General features: G+C 39.5%; 1 protein-coding gene across 6 annotated transcripts in view; it reads left to right on the top strand.

Moving 5' to 3' along the window:
• The first annotated feature begins 5,120 nt into the window (after positions 1–5,120).
• The window catches only part of CCDC138 (coiled-coil domain containing 138), a 129,976-nt gene continuing 116,774 nt past the window's right edge, over positions 5,121–18,322 (top strand). For 2 of the 6 annotated variants that reach the window (XM_050753032.1, XM_050753028.1), the window contains exons 1-6: positions 5,123–5,286; positions 6,400–6,457; positions 6,914–7,028; positions 10,051–10,178; positions 13,239–13,420; positions 16,127–16,285. In XM_050753032.1, the coding sequence (XP_050608989.1) occupies positions 5,194–5,286; positions 6,400–6,457; positions 6,914–7,028; positions 10,051–10,178; positions 13,239–13,420; positions 16,127–16,285 (735 nt within the window). In that variant the 5' untranslated portion in view covers positions 5,123–5,193. Of the gene's footprint in view, positions 5,306–5,466; positions 7,029–10,050; positions 10,179–10,730; positions 10,817–13,238; positions 13,421–16,126; positions 16,286–18,322 lie in introns of those variants that run through there. The other 4 variants (XM_050753030.1, XM_050753033.1, XM_050753029.1 and 1 more) reach the window with 4 other exon arrangements.

The following is an 18,322-nucleotide window of genomic DNA, read 5'->3' as shown; positions in this document are numbered from 1 at the left end:
AACCTCTGTTCCTATAAAGAAAAGCATTTAATTTCCAAAGGGAAAATGAATACTATATAAAAGAAAATATTTAATGACAAATCAGGTCTTTACTCCCTCAGCCACATCAGATGTATTCCTAGCCCTAAGATATATAACCAATTATTATATTAACAAATTCTCTTTGTCATCACAAAGAAAATGCCTTAAAAGAATTTGGATCTTTGAAATTTGTCATGGAATTTATTATAAGCAGCAGCTTATAGAGTATTTCATCTCCTATTATAGGTAGAAGTAAAATCTGGAGAAGAAGATGAAGAAATTTTGTTTAAAGAGAGAGCCAAACTTTATAGATGGGATCGGGATGTCAGTCAGTGGAAGGAACGTGGTGTTGGAGATATAAAGATTCTTTGGCATACAATGAAGAACTATTACCGGATCCTTATGAGAAGAGACCAGGTTTTTAAAGTGTGTGCAAACCACGTTATTACTAAAACAATGGAATTAAAGCCCTTAAATGTTTCAAATAATGCTTTAGTTTGGACTGCCTCAGATTATGCTGGTGAGTTTTTACATTCAAATGTACTTTTCATTTTTTGGACTTTTCTAAAATCTATAACAAAACAACTTATAACAGTTATTTTAACACTAAGGTCACTCCTTCCCCTTTCCCTCCTTAATAGATGGAGAAGCAAAAGTAGAACAGCTTGCAGTGAGATTTAAAACTAAAGAAGTAGCTGATTGTTTCAAGAAAACATTTGAAGAATGTCAGCAGAATTTATTGCAACTCCAGAAAGGACATGCAGCAGAATTATCAAAGGAGACCAATCCTGTGGTGTTTTTTGATATTTGTGCGGACGGTGAACCTCTAGGGCGGATAACTATGGAGTTATTTTCGAACATTGTTCCTCGGACTGCTGAGAACTTCAGAGCACTATGCACTGGAGAGAAAGGCTTTGGTTTCAAGAATTCCATTTTTCACAGAGTAATTCCGGATTTTGTTTGCCAAGTAGGTATTATTAAGTACATACCGCAATTGAGGTCTTAAAGAGTGCACCACACCAGCGGGAAATTTGGGTGTTTTTCCTGGACCTCATCCTGTAGTTTTGTTTAAGATTTCTTTAGGTTTTCCACACATGGAATCACATAGCATCACTACCCATTCCCTGCTCCTGCCTAAAACTTTCACCCTAAAATAATTTAGGCTGGGCACAATGACTCACACCTGTAATTCCAGCACTTTAGGAGGCCAAGGCAGGCAGATTGCTTGAGCCCCAGAATTTGAGACCAGCCTGGGCAATGTGGCAAAAATCTCATCTGGACAAAAAATACAGAAATAAGGCGTGATGGTGTCCGTCTGTGGTCCCAGCTACATGGTGGCTGAGGTGGGAGCATCCAGGAAGCCAAGGCTGCAGTGAGCTAGGTTTGCGTCACTGCACTCCATCCTGGGCGACAGAGTGAGACAGCCTGTCTTTTTTTTTTTTTTTTTTTTTTGAGACGGAGTCTCGCTCTGTCGCCCAGGCTGGAGTGCAGTGGCCAGATCTCAGCTCACTGCAAGCTCCGCCTCCCGGGTTCACGCCATTCTCCTGCCTCAGCCTCCAGAGTAGCTGGGACTACAGGCGCCCGCCACCTCGCCCGGCTAGTTTTTTGTATTTTTTAGTAGAGACGGGGTTTCACCGTGTTAGCCAGGATGGTCTCGATCTCCTGACCTTGTGATCCGCCCGTCTCGGCCTCCCAAAGTGCTGGGATTACAGGCTTGAGCCACCGAGCCCGGCGAGACAGCCTGTCTTAAAAAAAAAAAAAAAAAAAAAAAAGTTAAATTTTCAGTACTTGAGACCTAGTAGAGAGAGACTAAGGGATGGGAAAAACCTTTTCATTTTTCATCTTCTTTCCAACAATATGAATTTCTTAGGTTTCAGATTATACTCAGGAAAGCTGGGCTTTAGGATTTATCCTGTAGCGATGAGTTCTGTGTGTATTTTAGTATTTTACTCAGGATTCCTATTAATTGAAAAAATTTTTTAAACTTTTGTTATACATTTTTTTTTCAGGGAGGAGATATCACCAAACATGATGGAACAGGCGGACAGTCCATTTATGGAGATAAATTTGAAGATGAAAATTTTGATGTGAAACATACTGGTCCTGGTTTACTATCCATGGCCAATCGAGGCCAGAATACCAATAATTCTCAATTTTTTATAACACTGAAAAAAGCAGAACATTTGGACTTTAAGCATGTAGTATTTGGGTTTGTTAAGGATGGCATGGATACTGTGAAAAAGATTGAATCATTTGGTTCTCCCAAAGGGTCTGTTTGTCGAAGAATAACTATTACAGAATGTGGACAGATATAAAATCATTGTGTTTCATAGAAAATTTTATCTGTATAAGCAGTTGAGTTGAAGCTTAGTTATTACAATTTGATAATTATGTTCAGCTTTTGAAAATGGACGTTTCTGATGTACAGATGTAAAATTGCAGCTTATAGCTGTTGTCACTTTTTAATATGTTATAATTGACCTTGCATGGTGTGAAATAAAAGTTTAAACACTGGTGTATTTCAGGTGTACTTGTGTTTATGTACTCCTGACATATTTGTATTAAAATGGAATAATACTAATCTTGTTAAAAGCAATAGACCTTCTCAAACTATTGAAGGAATATGATATATGCAATTTAATTTTAATTCCTTTTAAGATATTTGGACTTCCTGCATGGATATACTTACCATTTGAATAAAGGGACCACAACTTGGATAATTTTACTTTAGATTTGAAATATATTTGGTAATCTTAACTATTGGTGTACTCATTTATGCATAGAGACTCATTTATGAATGGGTAGAGCCACAGAACGTACAGAGTTAACCAAAGTGCTCTTCTCTAGAATCTTTACACCTCCTGTGTGGTTACAAGTTAACTTTGTAAGTAGTGTACCTTCCTTCCTTAAAATATCTAGCTTCCTGTGCTCTTTCATAGGTATTCAATTAATTTTTACATTTTAAACAAGTTGACTGTTTCCTTTAGGGGTTTTGTTTTAAACTTTTCTGTCATCTGTCTCTACTACCTCAGAAACTGCAGCTTGGTTCTGATGATAGAAATTGAATTTTTCCTTGTAGTTACTGTGATAAAGTATGAATATTTTTAGAAAGTCTATGCCATGTTATTTGGTTAAAGATTTGCTTTATACAGGATTGTTGCAGTACCCTTTTCTGGTAAATTTTGTAGCAGAAATAAAATGACAATTCGTAAGAGCCACTGACATTCAAAAAATTCATTACTTGTGCTTCTGGTTATTCTAAAGGAAGACAATTCAGAGGCAGTAAATTCAAACTGCCGCCTAACTTCCAGAGCTAGTTTCTCAAGTTTGATATACACTGAAAATGTATTTGGAAATGGCTTGTATCAAATGTTAGGCAAATTGCTAAAGAAAAGAGGATGTTCTTATTGGCCTACTCGATATGGAACTACAAAGAATCCAGGTAGAACACAAAATTCTGTATATTGCAATTATGAATACTGACTCTCTTCCACCCAAAGAACACATTCTTTCTGGTGAAATTACCTCATTTTATTTAGTGAGGAAAGACAGGTTTATTCCCTGTTATATGGGGATTTGGAAATTGGGTATCCTAAAGCAAGTAACTGTTCAAAAGAGGGGAGGGATGTTGTGCGAGTAATGATTGATGGTATACCATCACCATTCCACTCAGCCACAAAGCCAGATACCTGAAATAAACCTACTCAAGAACCATGGATTACATATGTTTACACTAAATATTTCAAATTGGCTTATTTGGAAATCTATGTAATATAAACTGATGTAAAGTGTGTTGTAACTTTTCAGCTGAGACAGCTGATGCCTTCGTCATGATTTTAGAATAAATTCTTAACAATGCAAGTGCGTTTTAAGAGACTTTTTGCAGATTTCTATGCTTTCCTAAAGCATTAAAGTTACAAATTAAAAAGCTTTAAACTTTGACCAAAAATTTGACAAAATGACATGTAAACTGACTTCTAGTATTAGTATTCCAAAGATGCTTAACAGTGGCTTGTGGCATTTATGAGAAAGTCTTTGTGTCACATTTCAGGAAAGGACTTTGATTTTGTTATTTAATCACTGATGTGGTCTAAACCCACGATGATATGTATCTTTCCTTTTAAACTGGATTTTATATTGTCTCATTGAAATCTGCTTAAAGATAGAATAAAGTAATTCATTATTTGTACATCTTAAGTGGTACTTTATGGCAAAAAGTATGGCTTAAGTAATTTTCAGATAATAACTGCTTAACTATAGATTTTATAAAACTTGGGCATTTGGGAACTTTAATCCAGAAACTTTAGGAGTTCTTAGTCCAGAGATGCAGCTGACAGTCACAACTTAGAAAAGTAAAATATTACACCACTGTAATTGTATGAATGAGAAATGAAGTGGTTGTACAGTTCCCCTCAGTTTTGCTTAACAGGTTTTCAGGTTGATGTATACTATGGCTAGCACTGTTGTGGGTACTGGCAAAAGCTTTTTTCTTTTCAAAAAACAAAAGTTTGTTTTCAAGGAGCTTACATTCTAATTATTCTTTTTAATACCTGGTTATACCCCATATGGAACACAGGAAAAGTGAGGTAATCTGCAATTTCTATGCTCAGCTTTCCTTTTTTTTTTTTTTTTTTTTTTTTTTTAGGAGATGAGAGTCTTGTTATGTTACCCAGAGTAGATGTAACTCCCAGGCTCCCTAAGCAGCCAGGATTACATGCGCACCACCACTCCTGGCTCAGATATAGTCTTGGTTTTTCTTTTATATGGCAGTTAGGAAAGGCCACTTCTGATGGAGCGACAGGTCTATGGTGAGCGCAAACGCACACTAAACTTACAGGTTAAATGGAGCTGAAGCGGAGCGCTGCAGGCAGGTGTGGGGCCTCGGTGCCCCTCCACCCGTCGTCGTACCCAGGCGGCCGGGGCGGCACTAGCGCGGGGAGATGCAATACTACTCAAGTTATGAGGTCTGCAGCCATAGCACGAGAGACCTGGAGGACGCGCGGTCAAGCCTGGCTGCTTTCTCCGGGTTCTCCAGTTCTGCCCCGCCCCTTCCCTGCGGCCCTGCGTGCCTCTGGGGGCGGGGCCTTGCACGTCGTGACGCACCGCGTTCGCGTTGCGCCGCGGGTTTGATGAACGCGGTTCCCGGGGAGACCGCTGCGGTTGCGGTGTACTATGGAGCCGAGAGTCGTCAAGCCTCCGGGGCAGGATTTAGTAGTGGAGCGTCTCAAAAGCCGCTACGGACTCGGGGGCAGCTGCCCGGACGAGGTGAAGCCGCCGCTCCGAGGTCCGCGGGTGGGCTCCTGCTGCTGCGGAGCAACTCACCCCGTGCCCCGCCCAGCCGGCCTGGGGGCGCGCAGCGGCTCTGGTCCCGGCCCCGGCACTCCCGCGGTGGCTGCGGCTCGGGCCTCGTGGAAGCGGGCGGGAGGGGCGGGCGTTGCGGTGCAGGGGCGCAGGGTCGCCACTTCACCTATGCCTCTGTGTTCGTGGTATACGGGGCATGGTGTGATGTTAGAGAAAGTATTATTCAGTTTTTTATTTTTGCAGTGATGTGAGTGGAGTTGAGAAAACAGCTGAATTGCTTTTTAAAAGCGGCTTATTTCGAAATAATTTCAGACTTACTCAAAAGTTGCTGCCGTAGTACCAATAATTCCCTTGTACCCTCACTTGCATTCACAAATTAATATTTTGCCACATTTGCTTTACCATTCGTTTTCTCGCCTTCTTTCCCTACACGCGTTTTTTCCCTTTGAACTGTTTGAGGGTAATTTGCAGGCATCATGCCCCTTTACCTCTAGATAGAAATAACTTGTGTGCTTTTCCTAAGCATAAGGACGTTCTCTTTTAATAACCACAGTAATATTTTCAGGAAATTTACAGTTGATATATTTGGTAATCTTGAGTTCATATGAAATTTCAACAATTATCTCGATAATGCCTTTTATAGGAAAAATTTTTTCCTAGTGCAGATCCAATCCAAGAACGAGCATTGATTGCATTTGATTGTCTTTTTTGTTGCCTTTAACCTGGATCAGGTTCACAGCCTTTGTTTTCTGTAAGATTGGTTTTTTTGAAAAGTGTAAAAATTATTGATTGGAATGTTCCTCCATTTAGATTTATCTTATGGATGCCTCTTCGTTAGATTGATTATGTGTTTTTGGCGGGAGCATGAGATGAGTGATGTGTGATCTGCTGTGGGGAGGCACATGATGTTGGTTTGTCACATTATTGATGATATTAACTTTGATCACTTGGTTAAGATGGTGTCTACAGGATTTCTCCACTCTAACCTTTGTAATTAATACATAATTTGTAGGGAAATATTTTGAGACAGTAAATTGAGTCTTAGGATACAAATTAAATATCTTTTCTCCTTTTTAGTATGATTTTTCAAATTTTGATCAGTCTAAATGTAAGAGAAGAACTCTAACCTCCCCAGGTAAGCCAGTATTTTGTATATTTGGGGGTTTCAAAAGTTTAATTTGAGGCCGGGCGCGGTGGCTCACGTCTGTAATCCCAGCACTTTGGGAGGCCGAGACAGGCGAATCGCCTGAGGTCAGGAGTTCGAGACCAGCCAGGCCAACACGGTGAAATCCCGTCTCTACTAAAAATACAAAAAATTAGCCGAGCTTGGTGGCGGGCGCCTGTAATCCCAGCTGCTGGGAATGCTGAGGCAGGAGAATCGGTTGAACCTGGGAGGCGGAGGTTGCGGTGAGCTGAGATGGCGCCACTGCACTCCAGCTTGGGCAACAAGAGCGAAACTCAGTCTCAAAAAAGTAAAAAAAATTTGAGAGAGAAGATTTTAAAACTAATATTATTTAGACTTGTGGCCAGTGCCAGATATTTTGTGATATATTGTTCTGGTAATCTTTCGTGGTTTATTTGTCGTTGACAGGTGATTTGGATATCTACTCTGGAGATAAAGTTGGTTCATCATTAAAATATTCTGATGAAAGCAAGCATTGTAGAACACCATTGTGCAGCTTATTCAAGCGCGTAAATGTGAATTGGTAAAGTACCCTGAAACTTTACTGTTGCTACCCCCTCAGTATCTCAAGAAACTGAGAAAGCGAAAAGGGCAAGTTATATTTTTGCTGTTTCCTGAGAACAAGTGTAAGGCAGTCTGGAGCCTGCTAAATAGTTGAAGCGAGTCACTTACTAATTTTTACTGAGGATCTCTGTAATAAAAGCATAGACCTAGCATTATGTTTAGTGTAGCATAATGGAAAATTATTTATATAATGTAAAAGATGAAAAAATATTTTTATGGTTATTCATCCGGGACCCAAATGCAGACTCTGCTCCCTTTCTTTAAATAAAAATGTTTAGAAAAGGAACTATGGACCCGGTGCGGTGGCTCATACCTGTAATCCCAGCACTTTGGGAGGCCGAGGCGGGTGGTTCACCTGAGGTCAGGAGTTCGAGACCACTCTGGCCAACATGGTGAAACCCCGTTTCTACTAAAAATAGAAAAATTAGCCGGGTGTGGTGGTGTGCGTCTGGAATCTCAGCTACTTGAGAGGCTGAGGCAGGAGAATCACTTGAACCCAGGAGGTGGAGGTTGCAGTGAGCTGAGATTGTGCCATTGCACTCCAGCCTGGTTGACAAGAGCAAATCTCTGTCCTGAAGAAAGAAAGAAAAAAGGAACTACAAAAAAAACTACCATACAAGTTTTGTTAGGCAGCAGCATTTTACTATCTCTGGTGTGTCTGGTAGCGTGGTACACATTGTATTTAGGTGGTTAAGAGAGAGATTCAAGAAGGCAGTCTGGGGAGATGGGAACTACAGTGCTGGATTAAAAGAAGTTGCCATTCTGTAAGGAAGATACTATTTACTATGGGGAAAAAGTACAAAAAACAGTGGAAGCTAAGGTAAAATAAAGATCTAAGTTGGATATTATTTAATGCCAAAAATATGTGGTAGAAAGAAATGCTATGGGTATCAAGAAGGAGTAAGCATTTTGAAATAAAGATGTATATGTATATAAAATGAAATGTTGAGATAATTGTGGAGAGAAAAACTAATTATACCTAAAGTATCTGTATGTTACTAACATAATTAGTATTTGGGAGCTTGACTTTTTTTAAATACAGTTTTCCCTTTCTCTTCTTAAATAGGTTAAATCTGTGTAATACACTGAACAGTTCTGGGTAAATAATAAGTACTCAAATGTTAGCTATTATCATTGTTTTTACTGTTTCATTTTGCACTCACAAAATCTAGTTGATCTAGATTTAGGATTTAGACATGAGCTATGTTGAATGTAGGGTAAGGAAAGTGAAAATTGCTTTTAAGGTAATAAATTCATGGAAATTATTTTCTTTTTAACTGAGTTTTATGATTTTTAAAATAATGACCTGGGTATAATTCTGAACTATAAAGGTTTTGTACTATGAAGATTTTCATAACATTGGACCCCTAGTTGTGATCTGGTCTGAAACTATGCTGTCCAGCACAGTAGCAACAGGCCACATGTATCTATTGAGTACTTGAAATGGGGCTGGTCTGAATTGACATATGCTGTAACTGTCATATACACACGGGCTTTCTAAGACTTAGCATAGATAACAAAAATTAGCAGGGCATGGTGGCAGGTGCCTGTAGTCCCAACTACTCAGGAGGCTGAGACAGGAGAATTGCTTGGACCTGTGAGGCGGAGGTTGCAGTGAGCCAAGATCGTGCCACTGCACTACAACCTGGGTGATAGAGTGAGACTCTCTCTCAAAAAATAAATAAGCGGCCGGGCGCGGTGGCTCAAGCCTGTAATCCCAGCACTTTGGGAGGCCGAGACGGGCGGATCACAAGGTCAGGAGATCGAGACCATCCTGGTTAATACGGTGAAACCCCGTCTCTACTAAAAAGTACAAAAAACTAGCCGGGCAAGGTGGCGGGCGCCTGTAGTCCCAGCTACTTGGGAGGCTGAGGCAGGAGAATGGCGTGAACCCGGGAGGTGGAGCTTGCAGTGAGCTGAGATCTGGCCACTGCACTCCAGCCTGGGCGACAGAGCGAGACTCCGTCTCAAAAAAAAAAAAAAAAAATAAATAAATAAATAAATAAAGCATGGATAAAATAATGTAAAATATCTTAATTTTGTATGTGTGTGTTTGTGGATTTGCAGGGGGCAGGGTCATGCTCTGTTGCCCAGGCTGTGAGTGCAGTGGCATAATTGTAACTCACTGTAGCCTCCAACTCCTGTGCTCAAATGATCCTTTCACCTCAGCCTCCTGAGTAGCCGGGATTACATATGTGTACCACTACTCCTGGCTAATTTATTTTATTTAATTTATTTTTTTTTGTAGAGATGGAATCTCACTGTGTTGTCCAGGCTGATCTTGAACTCCTGGACTCAAGAGATACTCCCACTTCAGCCTCCCAAAGTGCTGAGATCACAGGCATGAGCCACCATGCCTGTTATATCTTAATAATTTTTAACATTGATTACATGTTGAAATGATAAACTTTTAGATATACTATATTAAATAGTATTTTTAAAAATTGTTTTTTAATGTGCTACTAGAACATTTTAAATTACCTATATGACTTGTGTTATATTGCTTTTGAACAATACTATTCTAGAAATTTCAACTCAGATTGTCTTTTTGGAGAGAACACCTGGGATTCTAGTTCTGCTCCACTTTCTACTTTTTATGTCACGCATCAGTTATTTGACTTCTTTAGGTTTAGTTTTCTTATGTTAAACATTCATTATTTTGGCTAAAACTACCTTATAAATAACAACAGATTATTGGGAGTCAAAATAAAGTGTTCCTCAGCTGTAGAGTATACCACAGGTAGGTATATGTCATTTCAAATTGTCTCTTTAATGTGTAGAAAAATATCTTGTAGTGGGTTATCAATGATCCGTGACTGTTACTTTTTACATTTTTCCTTTTTACATGTTTACATTTTGCAGTTTAAAAAATGCTTTTGCATTTTTTCCAGTTATGCTGTTAATATTTGAAAAGCAGTTTTATCTTTTTAAAATGCTGTAGTAAACTTCTAGATGGCTTTGATACAATTATTTTTTTAAAGCCTAGATGATGAACTGGATTCTTTCCATGATTTGAAGAAACAGGAAACAGAAGAAGAGTTAATTGAAAATGATTATAGAGTTAGTACCTCCAAAATAACCAAGCAGTCTTTTAAAGACATAGAAAAAGGTAAAATAAATATTTTAGAACAATCAATTAAATAGTAACTTTGTCAAATAGAGTACATGAAGCTTTCCTCCTGGTAATAACACTGGCCCCCAAGAGTCTGCATATTTCTGTGTTCTGAACTTCTATAAGCCAGGAGATAGTTACTGTGCTTATTATTAAATTAAAGGAGCAGAGGAAATTAAACTTCATTATTTTTCAGTAATATTCCTGTACCCTCAAAATTTATCCAAATAAATTAATAACTGAGTAAATGACTGTGATAGTATTTGACTGCAATATTTTGAGAAAATACTCCAGATTATTTAAAGTATGGCTTTCTGGGCACTGACCTACCAGCAGTTTTCTGTGTATCTGGCTGCATTGCATAGTTGTGGCAGGATTTCAAGGACTGGACAACCGCAAATGGCACCCTTCACCCTCTGGGCTACACGACTTCAAGTTGCCGTGTTGATATTACTGATAATACGGGTGCCAGTATTATGGTCTACACACAACAACATTCATTTTCCTCTTTTCCTTCTCCTTCGTTTTCCTTTGTCTCATTATTCTCAGCATTTGAGGAAGATGAAAAATAATTCTGTGTGGACTTGTGTTTCCTGCTATATGGTCGATTTTCCCAGTGGAAAACATGGGATAAGGTATAAAGAAAATGTTGCTTGTATTCCATTAAAAGTAATGGTAAAAACTGCAATGACTTTTGCACCAACCTCTTACTTGAAAGTAGACAAAATTAAGAAATGTTCAGGCCAGGGATTGGTGAGTCGGGAACCTAAACAGGCAAGTAGAGCTCTGTGAATGTGTCTTTCACTTTTAGGGCATTTGCTGAACTGACTGAAGTGAAGCTTTTCATTTAAAAAAATTCATACTATGTTTTATTTTTGCTTCTCCATTGTCTGTTCATACTGAAGTATAATGGAAGACACCCACCCTCCCCTTTTAAACCTGGGGCTTCCATGAGTCTAGCGCAAGTTAAAACCACTGAACGTCTGCCAGACGTGGTGGCTCACGCCTTTAATCCCAGCACTTTGGGAGGCCGAGATGGGTGGATCCTGAGGTCAGGAGATCGAGACTATCCTGGCTAACATGGTAAAACCCCGTCTCTATTAAAAATACAAAAAATTAGCCAGACGTGGTGGTGGGCGCCTGTAGTCCCAGCTACTTGGGAGCCTGAAGCAGGAGAATCACTTGAACTCGGGAAGCAGGGGTTGCAGTGAGCTGAGATTGTGCCACTGCACTCTAGTCTGGGTGACATAGTGGGACTCTCTCAAAAAAAAAAAAAAAAAAAAAAAAAAAAACAGGCGTGGTGGCTTGTGCCTATAATCCCAGCACTTTGGGAGGCCGAGGCGGATGGATCACGAGGTCAGGAGATCGAGACTATCCTGGCTAACACGGTGAAACCCCATCTCTAACAAAATACAAAAAAATTAGTTGGGCATGGTGGTGGGCACCTGTAGTCCCAGCTGCTTGGGAGACTGAGGCAGGAGAATGACGTGAACCCGGGAGGCGGAGCTTGCAGTGAGACAAGATAGCGCCACTGCACTCCAGCCTGGGCGACAGAGCAAGACTCTGTCTCAAAAAACAAAGACAAAAAAAGCAACCACTGAGTGAGGGCATTTTATACTCTTAATTGTTAGCAGAAAATAAATTCTGACAGTACAGTGTTGGCAAGAATATCAAGCAAGAGGAACTCACTTATCTACGCTGTTGGGAGAGTAAATTAATACAACCACTTTGGAAAACAATTTGGAATCACTAGTAAAGTTGAAACTGCATATATACCCTGTGATCTAGCAATTTTGCTACTACTTACATACCCTCAGGAAACTCTTAAACTTGTGCACCAGAAGCCATGTACAAGACTGTGTAGCATCTGTATAGCGAAAGCAGCTCAAATTTCCACCTGTAGGAGGATACTGTATACAGTGTTTGCAAAATAGGGTAGACAGTGAAGATTTGTGAACCTGTTTAAAGGAAGAGGTTATAGAAATTATGTTAATATAATTACATATATAATATAAAAGCAGGCAAAGCAAGGACTTTTAAAATGTAAGTAGTGGAGATTAAACAGCAAAGTAAAGCAGCATTTAACATTCATTTGTGTTAGTGATAAATTTGGTTTAGGGGATTTCTAAACATGATTAGGGGTTTCTGAGGTTACTTTCCATTTCTTGGCAATTAGTGTCTTTTTATGTCCTTTAAAGTATTTTATTTTGAAATCATTTCAGACTTACAGAAAAGTTGCAAAAATAGTGCAGTCAATTCCTGTATACCCTTCACCCACATTTTCCGATGTTACCACTTTACCATATTTACTATATTATTCTTTGTCTCTCTTGAAACTTTTTTTTTTTTTTTTTGAGACGGAGTCTCGCTCTGCCGCCCAGGCTGGAGTGCAGTGGCCGGATCTCAGCTCACTGCAAGCTCCGCCTCCCGGGTTTACGCCATTCTCCTGCCTCAGCCTCCCGAGTAGCTGGGACTACAGGCGCCTGCCACCTCGCCCGGCTAAGTTTTTTTTGTATTTTTAGTAGAGACGGGGTTTCACTGTGTTAGCCAGGATGGTCTCGATCTCCTGACCTCGTGATCCGCCCGTCTCGGCCTCCCAAAGTGCTGGGATTACAGGCTTGAGCCACCGCGCCCGGCCTTTTTTTTTTTTTTTTTTTGAGACGGAGTCTCGCTCTGCCGCCCAGGCTGGAGTGCAGTGGCCGGATTTCAGCTCACTGCAAGCTCCGCCTCCCGGGTTCACGCCATTCTCCTGCCTCAGCCTCCCGAGTAGCTGGGACTACAGGCGCCGCCACCTCGCCCGGCTAGTTTTTTGTATTTTTAAAGTAGAGACGGGGTTTCACCGTGTCAGCCAGGATGGTCTCGATCTCCTGACCTCGTGATCCGCCCGTCTCGGCCTCCCAAAGTGCTGGGATTACAGGCTTGAGCCACCGCGCCCGGCCCTGAAACTTTTTAATGTTATAATTTGTATTTAAAGCATCTCTTCCTAAAGGTTACTCTGAAAATATTTGAAACGATAAGTTAATAAAGTTTATAATGCAAATGTTATTTTCTTTGCAGTTGCCCTGCCAACTAATACGACCTCATCGAGACCTCGGACTGAGTGTTGTAGTGATGCAGGTGACTCTCCTTTGAAACTTGTCAGCTATCCCAAATCTAAAGCATCAGACAAGCGGAGTTTACTTCCACGGCAGATCAGTCAGATATATGACGAATTATTTCAGATACATCTGAAACTGCAGGTAAGAACTAAATACTGAATCGAGAATTCAGAAATATTTATGTTCTAAGAACCAAGCACTTACATAATTTGTATATATTTCGTTTTAGTTACTTTAGATAAGTTTGTCAAGACAAGGACAGCAGGGGACAAACTCAAATTATAGGGACTAAGGAAGGGAAAAATACAGTGGCTGAGATAAAATAGAGACAGTGGTGTTTTTATTTGTAGGTGTGTGTTTCAGACTGTCTTGTATTTTATTTGATTCCCATCCCATCCTTATTTCAGCAATAAAATCTGATAAAGTATGCTTTTTGAAGTAGATGCTCTAGCTTTATTGTTTTAAGTACTTATATATGAAGAGTCCTCTTGTCAACTCTCATCAAAATTGAACTCTTAACATTCGCCTATATCTGCCTTTGGGGTTTTTTTGTTTCTAAAGTGTATTTCTTTTTTTTTTTTTGCAATGGTGTCTTGTTCTGTCATCCAGGCTGGAGTGCAGTGGTGCGATCTTGGCTCACTGCAACCTCTGCCTCCTGGGTTCCAGTGATTCTCCTGCCTCAGCCTCCTGAGTAGCTGGGATTACAGGTGCATGCCACCCCATCCAGCCAATTTTTTGTATTTTTAGTAGAGTTGGGGTTTTACCATGTTGGCTAGGCTGGTCTTGAACTCCTGATGTCAGGTGATCTGCCCCCACTTGGCCTCCCAGAGTGCTGGGATTACAGGCGTGAGCCACTGCGCCCAGCCTAAAGAGTATAATTTATATATTAAGCATCCATGAGAAGTAGAGAAAGAAGCAAAAGTGTATGTAATGCACACCATCTGTTTGAAATCCTTCCCATTGGAAACACATGAAATAGTTAAGCATTTCTTTAAAACCAGTATCTTGTTTTGTCAAAATAATTCAGATTGTAATTACCATAGCATTTTAGAAAAAGATTATTTTAGCCTAAAATCACCAGGAAAAGTTTAGGGAGAGACTTAGTCTGGTCTTTGACTGAGAAAGATAATAGTGGGAAGGTCATTCCAGGTATAAGGAATTGGAAATGAGAGGTGTTCTGAAAAGCAGTGATTGTCCAATTGTGCATTTATTAGCCTGTCTGGAGGAAAGAAAATAATGAAAACTCAGGCTGGGTATTTTACAAGTTTTTAGGGAAAGGAGTGTCAGAGTAAAAAGTCAGATTTTAGGAAGATTCCTTTGATAACACTTTATAGAATAAAAAAGAATAGGCAAGATTGCAAGGATATATCTGTCATTTGTAGCAAACATAAAGATGTTTAATAAGAAAAAAATGAAGTACAGTGGATTAACTGGTTTCATCAATCTCTAGTTTAATCTGACTTTAAAATTTACTTTGTAAGTACAACCACTGTGGAAAACACTTTGGAGGTTCCTTAAACTGTAAATAGAACTACTATATGATCCAGGATTCCCATCGCTGGGTGTGTCCCCCAAAAGAGAAAACGGTGTATTGAAGAGATACCTGCACTTCCATGTTCATTGCAACTGTGTTCATAATAACCAAAATATGGAGTCAATCTAAGTGTCCATTGGCAGATAAAGAAAATGTGGTATCTATGCACAATGGAATATTATTCAGCCATAAAAAGAATGAAATCCTATCATTCACGGCAGCATAGATAGAATTGGAGGTCATTATATTAAGAGAAATAAGCCAGGCACAGAAGGACAGACATTGCATGTTCTCAGTCGTGTGGAATGGGAACTAAAGAAATGAATCTCATAGAAATAGAGCTGGAATGGTGGTTACCAGAGGCTGGGAGGGGAAGAGTAGCAGGGGTGAAGAGAGGTTAGTTAATGGGTACAAAAATACAGTTAGATAGGAGTAAGTTTCAGTGTTTACTAGTACAATAGGGAAATTATAGTTAATGATAATTTATCGTATATTTTAAAGTAGCTGGAGAAGAAGAATTGTAATGTTCTCAACATAAAGAAAGAATAAATGTTTGAGGTAATAGATATCCCTGTCACCTTGGTGGGGATGTTAAGTAGACTCTTTGGACTTAACTTTGTCTTCTGTTTTTTTCCCTGTGAAGTTAGAGACGAGGCTATTCACAGAGAGTGGTATATAGGACATGATGTATTCCAAATTAATAGAATGGAGAAGGCTCAAAATAGACACTTTGGAGAGTGAGCGAGAGAGAGCTGGCTGTGAACATATAAAAAGATTTTTGGACTGCATTGAGAATCTAGTACAGGATTGAGACCATGAATTTGCAATGGGGCCACTTTTCATGGTGTGTGATTTTTTTTTTTTCTCCAGTGGTACTGAACTGAGTAGCATGGGGCCAGGAAAGATGGTCAGTGTGCTAATCCAGGCCTCGTTCTTTCAGTCCAAGGTGATAGACAACAAGGTGAGGGAGGGAACGGTATAGGTAAAATAGTGGACTGTGATGTGGAAGTGGAGCATGGAATTTAAACTGGATCGGGAACTAAATCTGCGTAGTGCTGATCCATTTTGGACCCCAGATTCTCTTGCATCATCGCAGTGGACTCTTACTATAGTGTGTTATCATTTAAAATCAAGATATAATTTCTGTACAAGTTTGCTTGCTATACTAGTCTAGCTACTATAATCCAGATTGTCCTTAGGTACCCCTGTGTTCCTGAAAATCACTTGGTTAAACCACAATGTTAGCCAATAGGAATAGAATTTGCAGAATTTGTGACTTTTCAAGAGCATTAAAATCTGCCATTTTGATACAGTGTGAAACTGCAGCACAACAGAAGTTTGCTGAAGAACTTCAAAAGCGAGAACGTTTTTTACTTGAAAGAGAACAACTGCTTTTCAGACATGAAGATGCCTTGAGTAAAATTAAAGGTGTGGAAGAAGAGGTTCTTACAAGATTTCAAATTATGAAAGAGGTAACTATATAGCCTTTGATGTTAGAGTGGTATATTTCTTCTTTTCTTCTTAGATTCACTAGTTACTAACATTTTGCCACATTTGCTTATTTCTCCTTCCCTTCCTCCTCCTCACCTACACACACACACACACACACACACACACACACACACACACACACCCTTTTTTCTGATCCATATGAAAGCAGTTTGTAAAAATCATGGTTCTGTCACTAAGTACCTCAGTAAGTATCTCTTAAGAATAAAGACATTCTCCAGACCATTAGCATATCAGGAAATTAATGCTAACTAAACAACTTATTTATAGTCCATATTTACTTTTTCAGTTGGTCTTCAGTATGTCTTTTATTGTTTGTAGGGGTGGGTCATTTGTTTGATCAAGGAACTAGACAAGATTCGTGCGTTATATTTGGTTGTTATATCTTTTTTGGTTTCTATGAATCTAGAGCACTTAACCTCAGCTTTTTTGTTTTTCGTGAGCTTTTTCTTTGAAGAGTTCAGGCCAGAAGTCTTATATGTCACATTGTGGATTTTCCTGATTGCTTCCTAACAATAAAATATTTTTGACAAGGATATTATATAAGTGGGATAATATACCTTGCATCATATCAAGACATACATTACTGTACATATGACTTACTTGGAGTAAAATTCATTGTCTGTTGTACATTTCTGTGAGTTTTGAAAAATGCATACAGTTTTGTAATCACAACCATCATCAAGATCAAGAATAGTTCAGCTCACCAGCAGTTCCCTTACGCTCTCTTGTAGCTATCCCTTTCCTCCAGCCTGAGCCCCTGGCAACCACTGACCTATTTCCCCCCCCCAGTACATCCACCTTTTCCAGAATGTCATGTTAATAGCATCATTTTATGATTTTTCTTTGTCTTTGGTTTTCAGTAGCAGTTTATTTACAGTGTTTCTTGACATAGTTTTCTTTCAGTTTGTTCTGTTTGTGGTTAACTGAGCTTGAATTTGGAAATGTCTGTCTTTTGCCAAATTTGGGGAATCTTCAGCCAATATTGCATGAAATATTTTTTCCACTTTCTTTCTTGTCTCCTCCTGGATCTCCAGTGACTCCTTGTGCTGTTTCCCCAGAGATTTCTGAGGTTCCATTCCTTTTTTCCCATTATTTTATTCAGTGTTCTTCAGATAATTTCTTGATCCATCTTAAAGTTCATTACTTCTTTTTTAATCTCCATGTTGCTATTGAGCTCATCTAGTGAAATTTTTATTTTTGATATTTAAACATTCTAAAATTTCAAGTTGTTTAAAGCATTTATTTTTGTTTTTCTCATAAGCATTTCTGTGTTTATATTTACATTTATATATATTTACTTTTACCTCATGAAGCATAGTTTAAAAACTATGTATCACCTGTATCATCTCGAGATCGGGATCTGTTGATTGTCTTTTTTCTTGAGGCTTAGTCACATTCTTTGGTTCTTGGTATGTTCGGTGATTTTTAGGGTATATTCAAGACCTTCTGGTTAATGTATAGATTTTGGGTTCTATTGTTACCCTCTGGAGAATGTTGATTTTAAAGCATTCAGCCCAATTAGATTTAGGCCTCCCTTTTTTTTTTTTTTTTTTTGAGATAGTCTTGCTCTGTTGTCCAGGCTGGAGTACAGTGGTGCGATCTCAGCTAACTGCAACCTCCACTTCCTGGGTTCAAGCAATTCTCCTACCTCAGCCTCCTGAGTAGCTGGGAATACAGGGGCCCACCACCATGCCCGGCTAATTTTTTTGTATTTTTAGTAGAGATGGGGTTTCACCATGTTGGTCAGGCTGGTCTTGAACTCCTGACCTCAAGCAATCCACCTGCCTTGGCCTGCCAAACTGCTGGAATCACAGACGTGCCTGGCCAGGCCTCAGTTTTTTCTCACCTCCTCTGGGCAGTGGCTCTCATCTCAGTTCAGCTTTCAAAGCCTTTGCAGTGTTGCTGTGGAGTTGTGCCTGTGCCTCTTAAAGGTCGGTCTGAGACTTGGGTAACAGTTTAAAATCCTGATGCATTTCTCAAAGCTTTTGCTGTGGTGC

This window comes from Macaca thibetana, chromosome 13 (assembly GCF_024542745.1).
Source record: "Macaca thibetana thibetana isolate TM-01 chromosome 13, ASM2454274v1, whole genome shotgun sequence".
NCBI lineage: Eukaryota > Metazoa > Chordata > Mammalia > Primates > Cercopithecidae > Macaca > Macaca thibetana.
This window is presented reverse-complemented; position numbering and strand designations above follow the sequence as displayed.